Source organism: Megascapheus bottae, chromosome 1, assembly GCF_031878675.1.
Source record: "Megascapheus bottae isolate mThoBot1 chromosome 1, mThoBot2.hap1, whole genome shotgun sequence".
Lineage (NCBI taxonomy): Eukaryota > Metazoa > Chordata > Mammalia > Rodentia > Geomyidae > Megascapheus > Megascapheus bottae.
The window spans coordinates 26744085-26759457 of NC_143509.1; the positions used below are offsets into that span (position 1 = coordinate 26744085).

Here is a 15373-nt window from a genome sequence, read left to right on the forward strand (position 1 = left end):
TTTTCTCCAAGTTCTAGCCCCAGCCTATGGCTCTGAGGATGGGAAGGGGCCAGTGTCCTGTTAACAAGCACCTATCTTTTCCTCAGGCCCTTCTCCAGAGCTGAGGGCTAGGGTCTCACATCTGGGAGGGTCCATGCTGGATATGACTAAGGAAGGCTATGTGAGGAGAGCCTCCCTCCTGTGTTGGCGGGTGTATGTGAAGTGGCTTGTGCTTTGCCCAGGAACAAAGCTCTGTCTCCTAGGGCTATCTACCCTGAGCACTGGCAGCACCTCTGCCTATGGGTAACTGGGGGCCCTTCAGTGTGAGACAAGTATCTCATGCCCGCTAACCTGGCCCCTCAGAGTGTAGGGTGCTGACAGCTGGGTGGCCCTGTACTTCACGATTTCTGGCAGGACTTGGATCTGCACCACCTGTCAGCAGTCCTCTATAGGATGCAGGCTGGGCCCTGGTTTGATCCTTAGCCCACCCCTCAGGGAGACTAGGTAGGCCTGACTTGCATCTTGGGAGGAAGGGACTGATGTTGGGATTGACCTCCAGACCAGCACAGAGCCTTGAGGAAGATAGACAATCACTTGAGACCCCACTCCCTCTCAGGAATAGAAAGCCCAGGATAGCCAAGTCCCAGAAACAGCCTCAGCATGGAGGGAGGGAGCAGGGACATAGGATGAGGGAGATCCTGGAGATCACTTGACCCCAGTGACCTTGGAGTTGCAGGAACACTGCCCTGACTGGAGAAGCTGACCTAGCTGTGTTCTGTGGCCTACAGTCTGCTGGCAGTCTGAGCCTCCAGAGTCTATGTGCCCTGGTCACTCTGTTCTCTCCTTCCCCCATGGGAAAGCAGGATAGCTCAAGCCAGGACCAATTAGGAGTTTTTGGTCCCCAGAGCACAGGACCAATCTTCCCAGGTGACAGGGTGCCTGCAAGGGGTCAGGAAGTCTGTTCATAGTCACCCCCTGACCCTTACTCTCATGCCCACTGACAAAGCCAGACACATCACCAGGGTCTGTAAGCAGCACATGGCGGGTCTATATTTCCAACACCAGCTTGCCCTCCCTCCCCGATGTGGCTTCGGCTAGTTCATCTGGGCCAGGCACTGCCAAGGAAACACTTCTAGGGCACCAGAGGCAAAAGTCAGAGTGACTGGGCCCTCTGGCCACAATGGGAGCAATACTGGGCTGCACACAAAAGGTTAGGGTTGGCACTGGGCCCACATCCTGGTCCTCAGGGACATTGCCCTGGACTCTGGTTCCTTTTCTAGAAAAAAAAGGGATGCAGGGCAGTATGGGGATCCCTCACCTATAGGGAGGGCCCTGGCAGACCTTCTGGGTGGGGGCACACACCCCATGTGTCACACATATGCAAGGGAGAGTGTTGGGTGGCCTGGAGAGAGGATATAGGGGTTACCAACTTTGGTCACTGCAGTGACCCCTTCCCCACACGGCTGCTCTAAACCAGGTTGAAAGAGAGCACACCAAGAGCCTGAATCCTAGCTGCTCAAGATGCTGAGATCCAGAGGACTGCAGTTCAAATTCAGCCCAGGCAGTGCAGATGTTAACACTACCTCTTCAAAACAACTAACCAAAAGTAGGGCTAGAAATGTGCCTCAGTCCGGACGCAGTGGCTTACACCTGTAATCCTAGCTACTCAGGAGGCTGAGATCTGAAGATCGAGGTTCAGACTCAGCCTGGGCACTAAAGTCCATGAGACTGTTATCTCCAACTAACCACCAGAAAACCAGAAGTGTTGCTGTGGCTCAAGGGTTCGGGCAGTAGCCTTGAGCTGCAGAGCTCAGGGACAGTGCCCAGGCCCAGAGTTCAAGTCCTACAACTAAAAAAAAAGAAAGAAAAGAAAAGTGCCTCAAGCAATAGAGCATCAGCTAAGCAAGCAAGCAAGCTAAACAACTTCAAGTCCCTGAGTTTAAACTCCTGTACAGGAGGCTGCGGGGGGGGGGGGGGGGGAAGAGGGAAATCACAAACTTTAGGTTTATAAATGATATACATGTTAGGTGCTACAGGTTTGCACCTGTAATCCTAGCTACTTTTTTTTTTTTTTGGCCAATCTTAGGGCTTGAACTTGTCCTGAGCACTGTCCTTGAGCTTTCCTCAAGGCTAATGTTTTACCACTTGAGCCACAACACCACTTCTAGCTTTTTTGTGTATGTGGTACTGAGAAATTGAACCCAGGGCTTTATGCATGCTAGGCAAGCACTCTACCACTAGGCCAAACTCCTGGCCCAATCCTAGCTACTCTGAAAGCTGAGATCTGAGGATAGAGATCTGAAGCCAGCCCAGGCAGGAAAGTTTGTGAGACTTATCTCTAACCACCAAAAAGCCAGAATGGAGCTGGTAGTGTCACTGTGGCTCTAGTGGTAGAATACACAGCCTTAGCAAAAAAAGTTCAAGGCCAGTGCCTGAGGCCCTGAATTCCTGCCCCATGACTAGCATACACACAAAAAAGACATATATATTTGGCAATGCCTCGTTGCAGAACAATTTCAGGTGTACAGTGTGATGGTTTTAGTGTATTCATGGTTATACATCGTCTTTAGGACATTCATTCACCTCAAAAAGAAACTCATTCCCATAAGCATTGACCCCTTTCCCCTCACCATCCCCATTAGTTCACTGCCTGTCTTTGGATTCACCTGTTCTGGACTTTTCCTATCAATGAAGTCATATGGGGCCTTTTGTGTCTGCTTCTGTCACTGTGCACGATGTCCTCAAGCTCTGTCCACTGGGCCAGACTCAGAGCCTCAACCTGTTCATGGCTGTGTGATGTTCTGGGACCACATTTTTTTTTCCAGTCCTAGGGCTTGAATTCAGGGCCTGGGCATTGTCCCTGAGCTTCTTTTTGGTCAAGACTAGCACTCTACCACTTAAGCCAGTAACACTCCTGGCTTTTTCTGTGTATATGGTACTGAGGAATTAAACCCAGGGCTTCATGTATGCTAGGTGAGCAGCCTACCACTAAGCCACCTTCCAACCCTTGTTATTGTACCAGTGGTGGGGCTTGCACTCAGGGCCTGAGAGCTGTTCTTGAGCTTTTTCACTCAAGGCTGGGGCTCTAGACCATTGAGCCATAGTTCCACTTCTGGCTTCTTGGTAGTTCATGGGAAGTAAGTCTTGGATTTGTTTGCCCAAGTTGGCTTCAGTTTGGGATCCTCACAGCTCAGCCTCTTGAGTAGCTAGAATTACAAGTGTGAGCTACCAGTGTCTGACTAATGCTTCCTTCTGTCAGCCTTGAGCTAACTCTGAGCCCAGCTTGATCCTGGGCTCAAGCAACTCACCTAGGCCTATCTTGCAGGACTCCTCATACCTCGAGGACCTCTCCAATGCCTCCATCTTTTCCTCATCTGTGGACTCCCTGTCAGACATTGTAGACACGCCTGACTTCCTGCCAGCAGACAGCCTCAGCCAGGTGCCCACCATCTGGGATGTCAGCACTGCCCCAGCCACCAGTGATAAGGTCAGTGTGCCTCGCATGTCCAACTGGAGCTGCTTCTGAGAGAGGGGCTAGGGTAGCGAGAGTGGTGGTTATTCTCAGGCTCTCCACAGATGTGGACGAGGCTGTGTCCCATGTGTTCTCATGGGTCCTTCCCAACCCTGAGGCTGGGCCACACATTCCACACCCTCTTCAGTACTACCCCTGACCACATCCCGTGGCACTTTCTCCTCACCCTGTTCTACAGAGTCTCAGAGGCCATAACCCTGCTGGGGAGGCAGGTTCACCCAGGACAAGGCTTTTAGATTGTAATCTAGACTGCAGGAGACCCCATGTGAGGGGACATACATGTCCTTGCTCCTGGCAAGGAGTGAGTGGAGGACAGGGCACTACCCAGCACCCTTCAGTGTCCAAGATTCCCTTCCCCCCCCTCAAAAAAAAGCAATCTAGCCCCTAATTTCAGTAATGTCGAGAACTCCTTAATACCCAGGCCTTTCCTGGACATCTGTAAGAGAAGCTTCTAGACTTTGGGAGTGTAAGTCACAGCACACTGTGGGTACAGTAGCCCTCCTCCCCTATGGATGCAGAAGGGCAAATGCTTAGGGCAGCTCTGCCCCAGTGCCACAGGCTGGGTCCCATTCAGTCAGAATGGCTGCTGGGCTGGGATTACTTTCACCAGTGGGTGTCAGCAGACCCCATAGCACTGACATGGATCCTGCCTCCCAGCTCTGTGGGGTGGCTCAGGCTTGTTCTCCCTTTTAGGATTGGGATCCCAAAGGCACTGTCCACCCCTACCAGGGGCCCAGCTGGACTGCAGGAGATCATGCGTGGGCTTCTGTAACCCAATGCCCTGGCACTGGCCCAGCCTGGCCCGGAACGTGACTCAGCCTTCCAGGAACCCTCATGTCTTCTGTTTGGGTTTTTGCTAATTGGGAAAAGGAAAGAGAGAGAGAGAGAGAGAGAGAGAGAGAGAGAGAGAGAGAGAGAGAGAGAGAGAGAGAGAGAGAGAGAGAGAGAGAGAGCGCGCGCAGAAAGGCTGAGCTTGGACTTTTAATCTTTGTGACCTCACTCTGGTCTTTCCAAACATAACTGGCCATGCTTCTAACCTGAGATAGGAGTAGTAAGTATGCCTTGATGGAACCCCATGCTGCTTGTTGGTGCTAAGCACTGTATGGCGCACAGGCTCCAGTAGACCTTGGCTAAAACCACAGCTGGTCTTAGAACATTGGGTCCGTGGAACTAGGATTAGAAGTCACTCTTCCCTTTAGACTTTAGACTTTAGACTTAGGCTTTGTCAGGGCTAGCGCTCACCCACTGGAGCCACAGCACCATTTCCAGCTTTTTTCTATATATGTGGTACTGAGTAATGGAACCTGGGTCTGTGCGTGCTAGGCACTCTTACCACTAGGTCAAACTCCTGGCTTTTTTTTTTGGTGGGTCATGGGGCTAGAACTCAGCCCTTGAGCTTTTCAGCTCAAGGCTGAAGAGGTTTCTAGAGGTTAATTGGAATAAGAGTTTCAGGTCCTCTTGTGCCCAGGCTGGCTTTGAACCTTGATCCTCAGATCTCAACCTCCTGAATAACCACCACGTCCGGCGCTATTGAGAATTTTTAAGAACCACACATGTCAGGTACCAGTGGCTCATTCCTATAATTCTAGTTCCTGGAGAGGCTAAAATCTGAGGATCAAGGTTTGAAGCCAGCCCAGGCAGGAAAAGTCTATGGGACTTTTATCCCAATTATCCACCAAAAAGCAAGAAGTGGCGTTATGGCTCAAGTGTTAGAGCACTAGACGAGCAAAAGCTAAGGAACCCAAGTTCAAGCCCCAATACTGGCACACACACACATAAAAAGTATCAAACAAATCCTGATCTGGACTCCACTGTTTCCCAGTTGCATCCTATGTCTGCCTGGCTTCAGTGTTGTAATTCAGACAATGGCAGCCACATGCTTCCTAGGGGGTGGGCAAGAAAAGTCCCTTCTCAGTCCTATTTACTCTGGATACCTGTCAGTTCTCAGATCCCGTGGTGGGCCATCTCCCCCTAGTGGCACAGACTGGATCCCAGCGGTCAGGCCCCACCTGCCCACCCAGCCCAGAACTAGTTTATATGGCCATCACTCCACACCTTTCCAGCCAACAGCCTATTTCTTCACTGGGTTACTGGCATACTGGGCTTCTGACAGGTCCCCCCCACAGTGGACCTGCCACCTGGGGAGAATACAGGGGTAGCAGCATGTTTCCATCAGTGCTGGGGCCATCAGGGGAGAGGAGAAGACCACCATCAGGTGAGGGCTACAAGTGAGAGTGGCCTATCACCAATACAGTCTGACTTCTCTCTTGTCCTCCCCTTAGATGAAAAATGCACATATTAGTATCCCCAGTGCTTCTGTAGCCCCCTGCATAGCCTGTTTTCAGCTTGACTTGCCAGCCATTGCCAGGCTATAGTCCTATCAGAGTTAGTGAGCCCCTCCTTTAGGGAGGTAGGGTAATGGTGGGAGCCCATCAAGGCCAGAGTGGTGGGCAGTGGCGCCAACTACTGTCCTCTCCTGCAGCTGTTCCTGCCCAGTGTGCCATTTCCAAGCCTCAAAGAACCCTTGACCTCCCTCTCCAGCACTCCACTTCTTGTCAGCTACCAGGTGAGTTTGGTTAGCCATTTCCCTCCCTGGCCAGCACTGACTCCTGTGGGCTTAGGGAGAGGTTTTCTGAACTCAGGAGCTTCTTGTTTGTCAGGTCCTATATGTGGCCTGCAAACAGAAATCTCCCTATTTTATAGATAGGGAAACAAAGGCCCCAGAGAAGTATCACCTGCGGGTAATGGTAGGGCTGCCTCTGTCCCTGTCAGGCCAGGACTGACCCCTTAACTTTTACCCATACCTGTAGTCAGGGAACCCACCTGAGGAGGAGGAAGAGGCTGAGGAGGAGGAGGAGGCTGAGGAGCTGGGCCATGCAGAGACCTACGCTGACTATGTGCCATCCAAATGTAAGTGCTCAGGAGGGCAAAAGAAGCTCAGACCCCCATATGGAGGACAACTTCCCCCTCCCCATAGGTGCCTCCTTCCTGTCCAGATCTCAACACTGTTCTCTTGAGTCCCTGAGATCTGCTTTTCCTGTTCACAAAGCCAATGCTGGAGCTAACCCCCAGCTTCATGATTCCTGATCTCACCCTGTGCCCCTTCAGCCAAGATCGGTAAGCAGCACCCAGACCGTGTGGTGGAGACCAGCACTCTGTCTAGCGTCCCGCCACCAGACATCACCTACACCTTGGCACTGCCCACCCCTGACAACGGGGCCCTGTCTGCCCTGCAGCTGGAGGCCATAACCTATGCATGCCAGGTGACTTGCTCCTGCCACATCCCATCCCACAAACCCCCTTCCTGAAGAAGGGTTTCCACAAGGTGCTCCAGCCTCTGACCACCCCCTTCTGCCACAGCAACACGAAGTTGTGCTGCCTAACGGGCAGCGCGCTGGCTTCCTCATCGGGGACGGGGCTGGTGTGGGCAAGGGCCGCACGGTGGCTGGCATCATCATGGAGAACTACCTGCGTGGCAGGAAGAAGGCCTTATGGTGAGTGTTTAGACCATGTCCTGGGGACAGGGGCAGGGTGTGCAGGCTGCTCCTGACCAGGCCATACCGCTTCCCAGGTTCAGTGTCTCAAATGACCTCAAGTACGATGCAGAGCGTGACCTGCGAGACATAGAGGCCCCAGGCATCGCTGTGCATGCTCTGAGCAAGGTGGGTAGAACCAAGCCAGGATGCAAGGGTGTGGGGGTGGCAAGGACCTCCTTGCCAGGTTCTGCCCAGCCTTGGAGCCCTCCACGTATGTCCCTACCCCTGTTCCTGTCCACAGATCAAGTACGGTGACAACACTACCTCAGAGGGCGTCCTCTTTGCTACCTACTCTGCCCTGATCGGCGAGAGCCAGGCCGGTGGGCAGCACCGCACCCGCCTGCGGCAGATCCTCCAGTGGTGTGGGGAAGCCTTCGATGGCGTTGTATCCTGCATGGGCAGGGGGGAGCAGCAGAGCACTAAGGGGCAGAGTGAACTATTGTGGAGACACCCCTCCTATGCTGTTCTAGAAAGTTCTGTGGTGATCACAGACATGGTAGTAGTTTGGGATCATGCTTGGGAGGTGGGCTGTCTGTGGACACTGGACTGTCTGCCAGTATGGGCAGAGTTCCCTCATTCCCCTGGCTCCAATGGCAGGCTGCTGTCCATCCTGGCACCCAGTGCATAGTCGATGCCTATGGAAGCTGCGGGCACAGGCTGTTAGGGTCAAGGGCCCTCAGGTCACCACTGGGACAGAAAGCTGGGCCACAGGGCTTTGCCACCAGTCCTTCCACATTCTTTTCTTGCAACTTGCCTTCTCTGCACAATGAGAAAAACTCAATGGCACCCTTTTCTTCCTGTTAGCCAGGCCACTTAAGACCACTAGACCTCCAGGCCAACTTTTTTTTTTTTTTTTTGCCAGTCCTGGGGCTTGAACTCAGAGCACTGTCTCTGAGCTTCTTTTTTTTGCTCAAGGCTACCCTTCCAACACTTGAACTTCAGCACCACTTTTTCTATTTATATGGTACTGAGGAATCGAACCCCGGGTTTCATGCATGCCAGGCGAGCACTCTACCACTAAGCCACTCTTACCCCATCTGTTATCCAGGTGGCAGAAGACTGGTCTCAGTAGGACCCTGTGGTCCTCTTTACCTTCTTCTCCTGCTGATCCTCAGTGTCTGTGACAGATGAAGGGCAGGGTACATTAGGCTGGGAAATCTACGTCCCTACTCACCCTTCCCTACCTGCAGCACAGCCCTAGGCAATGTAGCAGTAACATCAAGTGACATCCTTGGCAAGAAATGAATTCAGACTTTTACCTGCATTCTCCCACTTCTCCTTGACCAGAGCGCGCGCGCGTGTGTGTGTGTGTGTGTGTGTGTTTCTCTGTAATTTCTTTTTTTTTTTTAATATTAGTATCTTTGGAACTGGCAGTTCACACCTGTAATCCCACCTGTAGCTTCTCAGGAGGCTGATATCTGAGGATCACAATTTGAAACCAGCTCAGGCAGGAAAGTCTGTGAGATACTTATTTCAAAAAACAAACAAACAAACTACCTAAAGAAAAGAAATCCAGAAGTGGAACTCAAGTGGTAGAGTACTAACCTTGAGCAAAAGAAACTCAAGGATAAAACCTAGGCCTTGAGTTCAAACCCCTGAACTGGCAGAGGTGGGGGGGAAGCTAGAGAGAGAGGGGGGGAGAGAGAGAGAGAGAGAGAGGAGAGAGGAGAGAATATCTTCAGTCTATCTACAGGGTGTTATTCTGTCTGTAGCCCTGAACTTAGGATCCTCCTGCCTTAGCCTCTTGAGTGCTGGGATAACAAGTGTATGTGACACCACTTCACCTGGCTCTGAACATCTATTTTCCACCTCCCTGGAGATTTCAGTCTGCAAGACATTTGAGATGGGCACAGCCTGCCAATAGCACCTTGCTTTATGCTTCTTAGTGTGTGTGTCTATATTAACCAGTTCTTTAGTTTTTGAGTTTTTGTAGCACTGGGGGATAGAACCCTGGGCCTCCACAGAGGGCAAACCCACTCACTCCAATGTCCCCCCAACCTCAATGCCATCGTCCTAAACACTGGCTGCATCATGTGATACACAGCAGTTTTGGGGTGGGCCTCATGCCACTAGGTGCCCCTCCCACCATTGACTGGCATCTCTGGGCATGACTTGGGGAGTTCCAAATACTCTAGGACATTGGACTCAGGTTGCCCACCATCCTTCTAGAATATTCCTTAACCCACACCTACCCCAGATCATATTTGATGAGTGCCACAAAGCCAAGAATGCCAGCTCCACCAAGATGGGCAAGGCTGTCCTGGATCTGCAGAACAAGCTGCCCCTGGCCAGGGTGGTCTATGCCAGTGCCACAGGTAGGGGCAGCATGAGTAGGATGGGCTCACTGGACCATATATGTACCATCAGTTATGGTGGTCTGCCTTGCTCTGGAAGCAGGATCATCTTGAAAATCATGTAAAGCCCATGGATCTGCACCCCACTTCTTGTTGTCTGGGGGCAAAATAGTATCTCACCTAGCCTCACCACTCCCTGTTCCTGGCTGGGCTAGACTGACAGCAGCTTCCCATACTCACCACTAGGTGCCTCTGAGCCACGGAACATGATCTACATGAGCCGCCTGGGAATCTGGGGCGAGGGCACACCCTTCCGTACCTTCGAGGAGTTCCTGCATGCCATTGAGAAGAGGTGAGTCCTTTCCCTGCCCCACACCCTCAGGTCCTATTTATCAGGCTCCACTGATATTCACGAGGATATTAAAGCATGAATCATGTCCTTTCTCTGCCCAGTATTTCCTATCAGGGACACGAACTCCTCACTGCCAGGCCCTTGGGCTCTCTGTGGCCTTTCTTGTACCCTGCTTCGGCCCCTGCCAGCTGAGGCTCATGCATTCTGTCCCCTGATGTAGCCACAAGGCCTGTGCATGTGCTTGCCAATGCTCAGGAGACCCATGCCCATTTGCAGGGGTGTGGGTGCCATGGAGATTGTGGCCATGGATATGAAGGTCAGCGGGATGTACATAGCACGACAGCTCAGCTTCTCTGGAGTCACCTTCCGCATTGAGGAAATCCCATTGCCCCCCGCCTTTGAACACATCTACAACCGGGCAGCCCTGCTGGTAAGCCAGGGGCATCTCTGGGCATGTTGATGGGGGCTAGCCACAAGGACTTATGTGCATTTTCCCAAACCTGCCAGTGTAGATGCCAAGGTTACAGTCCAGTTTCAAGGTAGGAAGCAGGCCCTATCCTGGTGGAGGTTTTGTTTTGTTTTGTGCCAGTACTGGGGCTTGAACTCAAGGTATGGCACTTCCCTTAGCATTTTTGCTCAAGGCTGGTTTCTACCACTTGAGCCAAAGCTCTACTTCCAACTTGTAGCTAGGATGACAGGTGTGAGCCCCCACACCTGGCTTTTTTTTTTTTTTAAACCAGTTCCAGTGCTTGAACTCAGGGCCTGAGCACTATCCTTGGGCTTTCTCAAGGCTAGAGCTCTACCACAGCACCACTGGCTAAAAATGTATGTGGTACCAAGGAATCAAACCATCTTTGTGCATACTAGGCAAGCACTCTACCACTTGAGCTACAGCTCTACTTCTGACTTTTTGGTAGGTTATTGGAGATAAGAGTCTCACAACTTTCCTGCCTAGGCCAACTTCAAATGGTGATCTTCACATCTCAGCTTCCACAATAGCTATGAATACAGGTATGAGCCGCTGGTGCCCAGCTCACTTCCAACTTTTTAGTTGGAAATAAGGATCTCAGACTTCATGTCAAGGCTGGATTGGAACAGTGATCCTCAGAACTCATCTAGAATTATAGATATAATCCACTGGTACCTGGCTCTGTTGAAGACTTTTTTTTTTTTTGTAGGTTGTGGGGCTTGAAAGGTAGTTGTCCCTGAGCCTTTTTGTGCTCAAGACTAGCACTCTACCACTTGAGTCACAGTGCCACTTCTGGATTTGAGTTGTTAATTGGAGATAAAAGTCTCATGGGGACTTTACTACCTAGGCTGGCTTTGAACTACAGTCCTCAGATTTCAGCCTCCTGGAGTAGTTAGGATTTACAGGAGTGAGCCACCAGTGCCCGGAAAGTAGTGACTCTTTTTTTTCCCCCCAGTCCTGGGGCTTGAGCTCAGGGCCTGGGCACTTTCATTGAGCTTTCACAAGGCTAGAGCTCTATCACTTGAGGCGCAGTACCATTCTGGCCTTTTCTATGTATGTGGTACTGAGGAATCAAACTCAGGGATTTGAATATGCATGCTAGGCAAACACTCTTCCACTATGCCACACTCCCGACCACCACAGCACTATTCTTTTTTTTTTTTTTTTTTTGCCAGTCCTGGGCTTGAACTCAGGGCCTGAGCATTGTCCTTGAACTTTCTCAAGGCTAGAGCTCTTCCACTTGAGCCTTAGCACCACTTCTGCCTTTTTTTTTTTTTCTATGTATGTGGTACCGAGGAATCGAACCCGGGTCCTCGTGCATGCTAGGCAAGCACTTTAACCACTAGGCCAAACTCCCAGCCCCACAGCACTATTCTTATTAGATGAATTCCTATTTCTTTTTTTCTTTGTGCAGCCTGGGGCACTGTCCCTGAGCTTTTGTGTTCAAGGATAGCACTCTTTTTTTTTTTTTTTGCCAGTCATGGGGCTTGAACTCAGGGCCTGAGGCACTGTCCTTGGGCTTTCTCAAGGCTAGAGCTCTACCACTTGAGCCACAGCACCACTTCCAGCTTTTTTTCTATGTATGTAGTACTGAGGAATGGAACCCAGGCCTTTGTGCATGCTAGGCAAGCACTCTACCACTAGACCCAACTCCGGCTCAAGGCTAGCACTCTTATCATTGGAGCCACAGCTTCACTTCACACAAAGTCTTGGGTTCTGTACCCAATACTACTCAGGAGGCTGAGGTTAGAGGATCTTGGTTCAAAGCCAACCCGGCACAAAAGTTCTGAGACTTTTATCTCTAATTAACCATTAGAAAATCAGAAGTGGTGCTGTGGCTTGAGTAGTAGAGTACCAGCCTTGAAGCAAAAATTCTAAGGGACAGTGCCCAGGCTCTAGTATTGGCACAAAAACAAACCTGTAATAACCTGTCAAGTTTTGCTGTCAAATTCTGGTTTTGTTTTTTGTAAGAATGCTTAACCTGCTCGACCACTTGCATGTAGTTACGACCACCTGTGTGTGGTTTCATCCTTGTGGTTATTGACTGGGCATCATAAGGCGATGTCATACAGTGATGATCATATTATATGGTGCTTTATCTTTAAAAGCTCAGCCCCGCCCGGGCTAGGTGGCTCACACTTGTAATCCTAGCTACTCAGGAGGCTGAGATCTGAGGATCAAGGTTCAAAGCCAGCCTGGGCAAAAAAGGACCTGAGACTCTTATCTCCAATTAACCTCTAGGAATGGGAGGGGCTTGGCTCAAGGGCTAGGGCAGTAGCATTGAGCTGAAGAGAGTCTAAACCCCAAGACCGACCCAAGGAAAAAAAAAAAAAGCTCAGCCCCACGATTGCTCACTGTTGGCCCAAAGGTGAAGAATGGTTACTACCCTGCTATTAAAATGACTCCTAGGGCTGGGAGTTTCGCCTAGTAGTAGAGTGCTTGCCTAGCATGCATAAAGACCCAGGTTTGATTCCTTAGTACCACATACATAGAAAAAAGCCAGAGAGGTTCTGAGGCTCAAGTGGTAGAGTGCCAGCCTTGAGAAAAACCAAGGACAATGCTCAGGCCCTGAGCTCAAGCCCAGTACTGGCCCCCCCCCCAAAAAAGACTCCTAGCTCTGTTCACTGAGTGCTGGTGACTATTGTTGGGAAGTTCAAGTCTGCCAAAAGTGGCTGGGATATTATGATCCTACAAAAGCAGATTCATCCCTGTCCCTTTCCAAAGAACTAAATCATTTCTTTTTTTTTTTTTTTTTTTTTGTGAGTCATAGAGCTTGAACTATGGCCTGGGTGCTGTCCCTTAGCTCTTTAACTCAAGGCGACTGCCCTACCCTTGAGCCAAGCCCCTCCCATTCCTAAAGGTTAATTGGAGATAAGAGTCTCAGGTCCTTTTTTGCCCAGGCTGGCTTTGAACCTCGATCCTCAGATCTCAGCCTCCTGAGTAGCTAGGATTACAGGCGTAAGCCAACACACCCGTCAAACTGAATCATTTTTGCATCAGCTCTGATCCTACCCTGTGTTTGGTTTGTTTTATTTTCCTGTACTGTCAATGGGATCCAGGGACTGGTCCATGTTAAACACGTGCTTTAGCCAGATTTGTGTGTGTGTGTGTGTGTGTGTGTGTATGCACTGGGGTTTGAACTCAGGGCCTGTGTGCTGTCCCTGAGTTTTTTTGCCCAAGGTTAGCACTCTACCACTTTGAACCACAGCTCCACTCTGGCTTTTTGATGATTAATTGAAGATAAGAGTCTCATGGACTTTTCTGTATGGCTTTGACCATGATCCTCAAAATTCAGCTTCCTGAGTCTAATTTTTGTTTATTAGATAGCTAGAATAACAAGTGTGTGGTATATTCATACTGCTGCATTCAGCTTTTCATTGAGAAATTTCAAACTTCCTGCTCCAGCTGACCTCAAACTTCAGTTCCAATAATCAGCTTCCCAAGTAGCCAGGAGTTTGGCCTAGTGGTAAGAGTGCTTGTCTAACATGCACAAAGACCCTGGTTTGATCCTTGTACCACATAGAAAAAGGCAGAAGTGGTGCTGTGGCTCAAGTGATAGAGCTCTAGCCTTGAGAAAGCCCAGGGACAATACTCAGGCCCTGAGTTCAATCCCCAGGACTGGGTATATATGTATGTGTGTGTATATAGATACATACATACACACACACACACACACACACACGCCAGATAGCCAGGATTACAGGTATAAGGAACCAGGGCCAGCTGTTTTGGGTTTCATGTTCTCATTGTACAGATATAAACAATGCCTCCCTACACAGGGCTTTCTGAGGATAATCAGGCCCTGTGGCAGGCCAGGGGAGAGCTCAGCTGGTACTTATTGTTGCAGTGGGCAGAGGCGCTGAGTGTGTTCCAGCAGGCAGCTGACTGGATCGGCCTGGAGTCACGCAAATCCCTGTGGGGCCAGTTCTGGTCAGCCCACCAGCGCTTCTTCAAGTATCTGTGCATCGCGGCCAAGGTGCGCCGACTGGTGGAGCTAGCCCGAGAAGAACTGGCCCACGACAAGGTGAGCAGGCCAGGCATCTACCAACAAGCAGTGGCCAGGCTAGAGGGAAGGGTTGCCATTGTCTCAACTGCTCATGTGTGCCTCACAGGCCAAAGCTGGCCCAGACTTTCTGGTCCATGTGCTGGGAACAGACCATTAGAGCTTTCCCTGAGGTGTTGCCTGGTAGACACCCAGCACCCCCATTCTGTCTTATATACTGCATGGGTTGGGACATGGAGGTTGTGGTTCCAGGTGAGCAAGATGGCAGTCTACACATAGGAAGCTTACAGCACCCTACCTGTCACCAGGTAGTCTGAAGTACTCCCCCCACCCCCATCCCATATACACCTCAGGAATGTAATAACCTGGCAGGCTGAGCTGCCAAGTTGTTTTTGTTTTTGTAAAAATGCTTAACCTGCTCAACCGCCTGCGAGTGGTTACATCCTAGTAGTTATTGACTATGGGCATCGTGAGGTGACGTCATATGGTCTCTACCACCTGTGTGTCGTGTTTACCTGTAAAAGCTCAGCTGCACTGAAGGTCGAGGCTGCTCTATTAGCCTGAAGGTGGAGAGTAGCCACTGCACTGCTGTTAAAATGACCCCTAGCGCAGTTCATTGAGTGCTGGTGACTCTGTTGTTGGGGGTTTGGGGCCCCCAAAATGGTTGGGTTGTTACAGGGAAGATGTATAAGCACATTAGAGCAGGGGAGGGACCTGGAATCATATTGGAGCCCAGCTCAGAACCACTCCATCTCCAGTGCGTGGTCATTGGGCTGCAGTCCACTGGCGAAGCACGGACCCGGGAGGTGCTGGATGAAAATGAGGGTCGACTTGACTGCTTTGTCTCCGCTGCTGAGTGAGTGACTGGGGCCTGGGGTGGGGGAGGGGGAGGGCAAGGACATCCAGGGCAACTACCCTTCCATGGTGAGACCCAAAAGGTCCCTTGACTGCCCAGTTCCCTGTGTTCCCCGCTGTGGCCTAGCCTTGCCCCTTAGCCCTCCCCACCCTCACCCCAGCACCTTAGAGTGGAGACCCAGGGGCCTTATGCCAAAGCCAGCGTAATCCTTAGAAGCCCTAAACCCAGCTTGGCTTTTAAAGTAAATAATATGTGCCCTGGTGACAGCAGGACTTGGGGGTGCACAGGCAGGTTCCTGGGATCTCTGGAGGAGACTCTAGTAGCCACTTAACGCTGCATTGAGTAGGGCCTC

The 15373-nt window shown here is 50.9% G+C and overlaps 1 protein-coding gene across 3 annotated transcripts in view; it reads left to right on the top strand.

Annotated features, from left to right (window-relative positions):
* Sbno2 (strawberry notch homolog 2) overlaps window positions 1-15373 on the top strand; it is a 68677-nt gene that overhangs the window by 45059 nt on the left and 8245 nt on the right. For all 3 annotated transcript variants that reach the window (XM_090339650.1, XM_090339642.1, XM_090339655.1), the window contains 12 exons: window positions 3305-3466; window positions 5994-6077; window positions 6322-6421; window positions 6620-6774; window positions 6872-7005; window positions 7083-7173; window positions 7289-7432; window positions 9245-9362; window positions 9588-9693; window positions 9970-10123; window positions 14010-14186; window positions 14924-15021. In XM_090339650.1, the coding sequence (XP_090195776.1) occupies window positions 3305-3466; window positions 5994-6077; window positions 6322-6421; window positions 6620-6774; window positions 6872-7005; window positions 7083-7173; window positions 7289-7432; window positions 9245-9362; window positions 9588-9693; window positions 9970-10123; window positions 14010-14186; window positions 14924-15021 (1523 nt within the window). The remainder of the gene's footprint in view (window positions 1-3304; window positions 3467-5993; window positions 6078-6321; window positions 6422-6619; window positions 6775-6871; window positions 7006-7082; window positions 7174-7288; window positions 7433-9244; window positions 9363-9587; window positions 9694-9969; window positions 10124-14009; window positions 14187-14923; window positions 15022-15373) is intronic.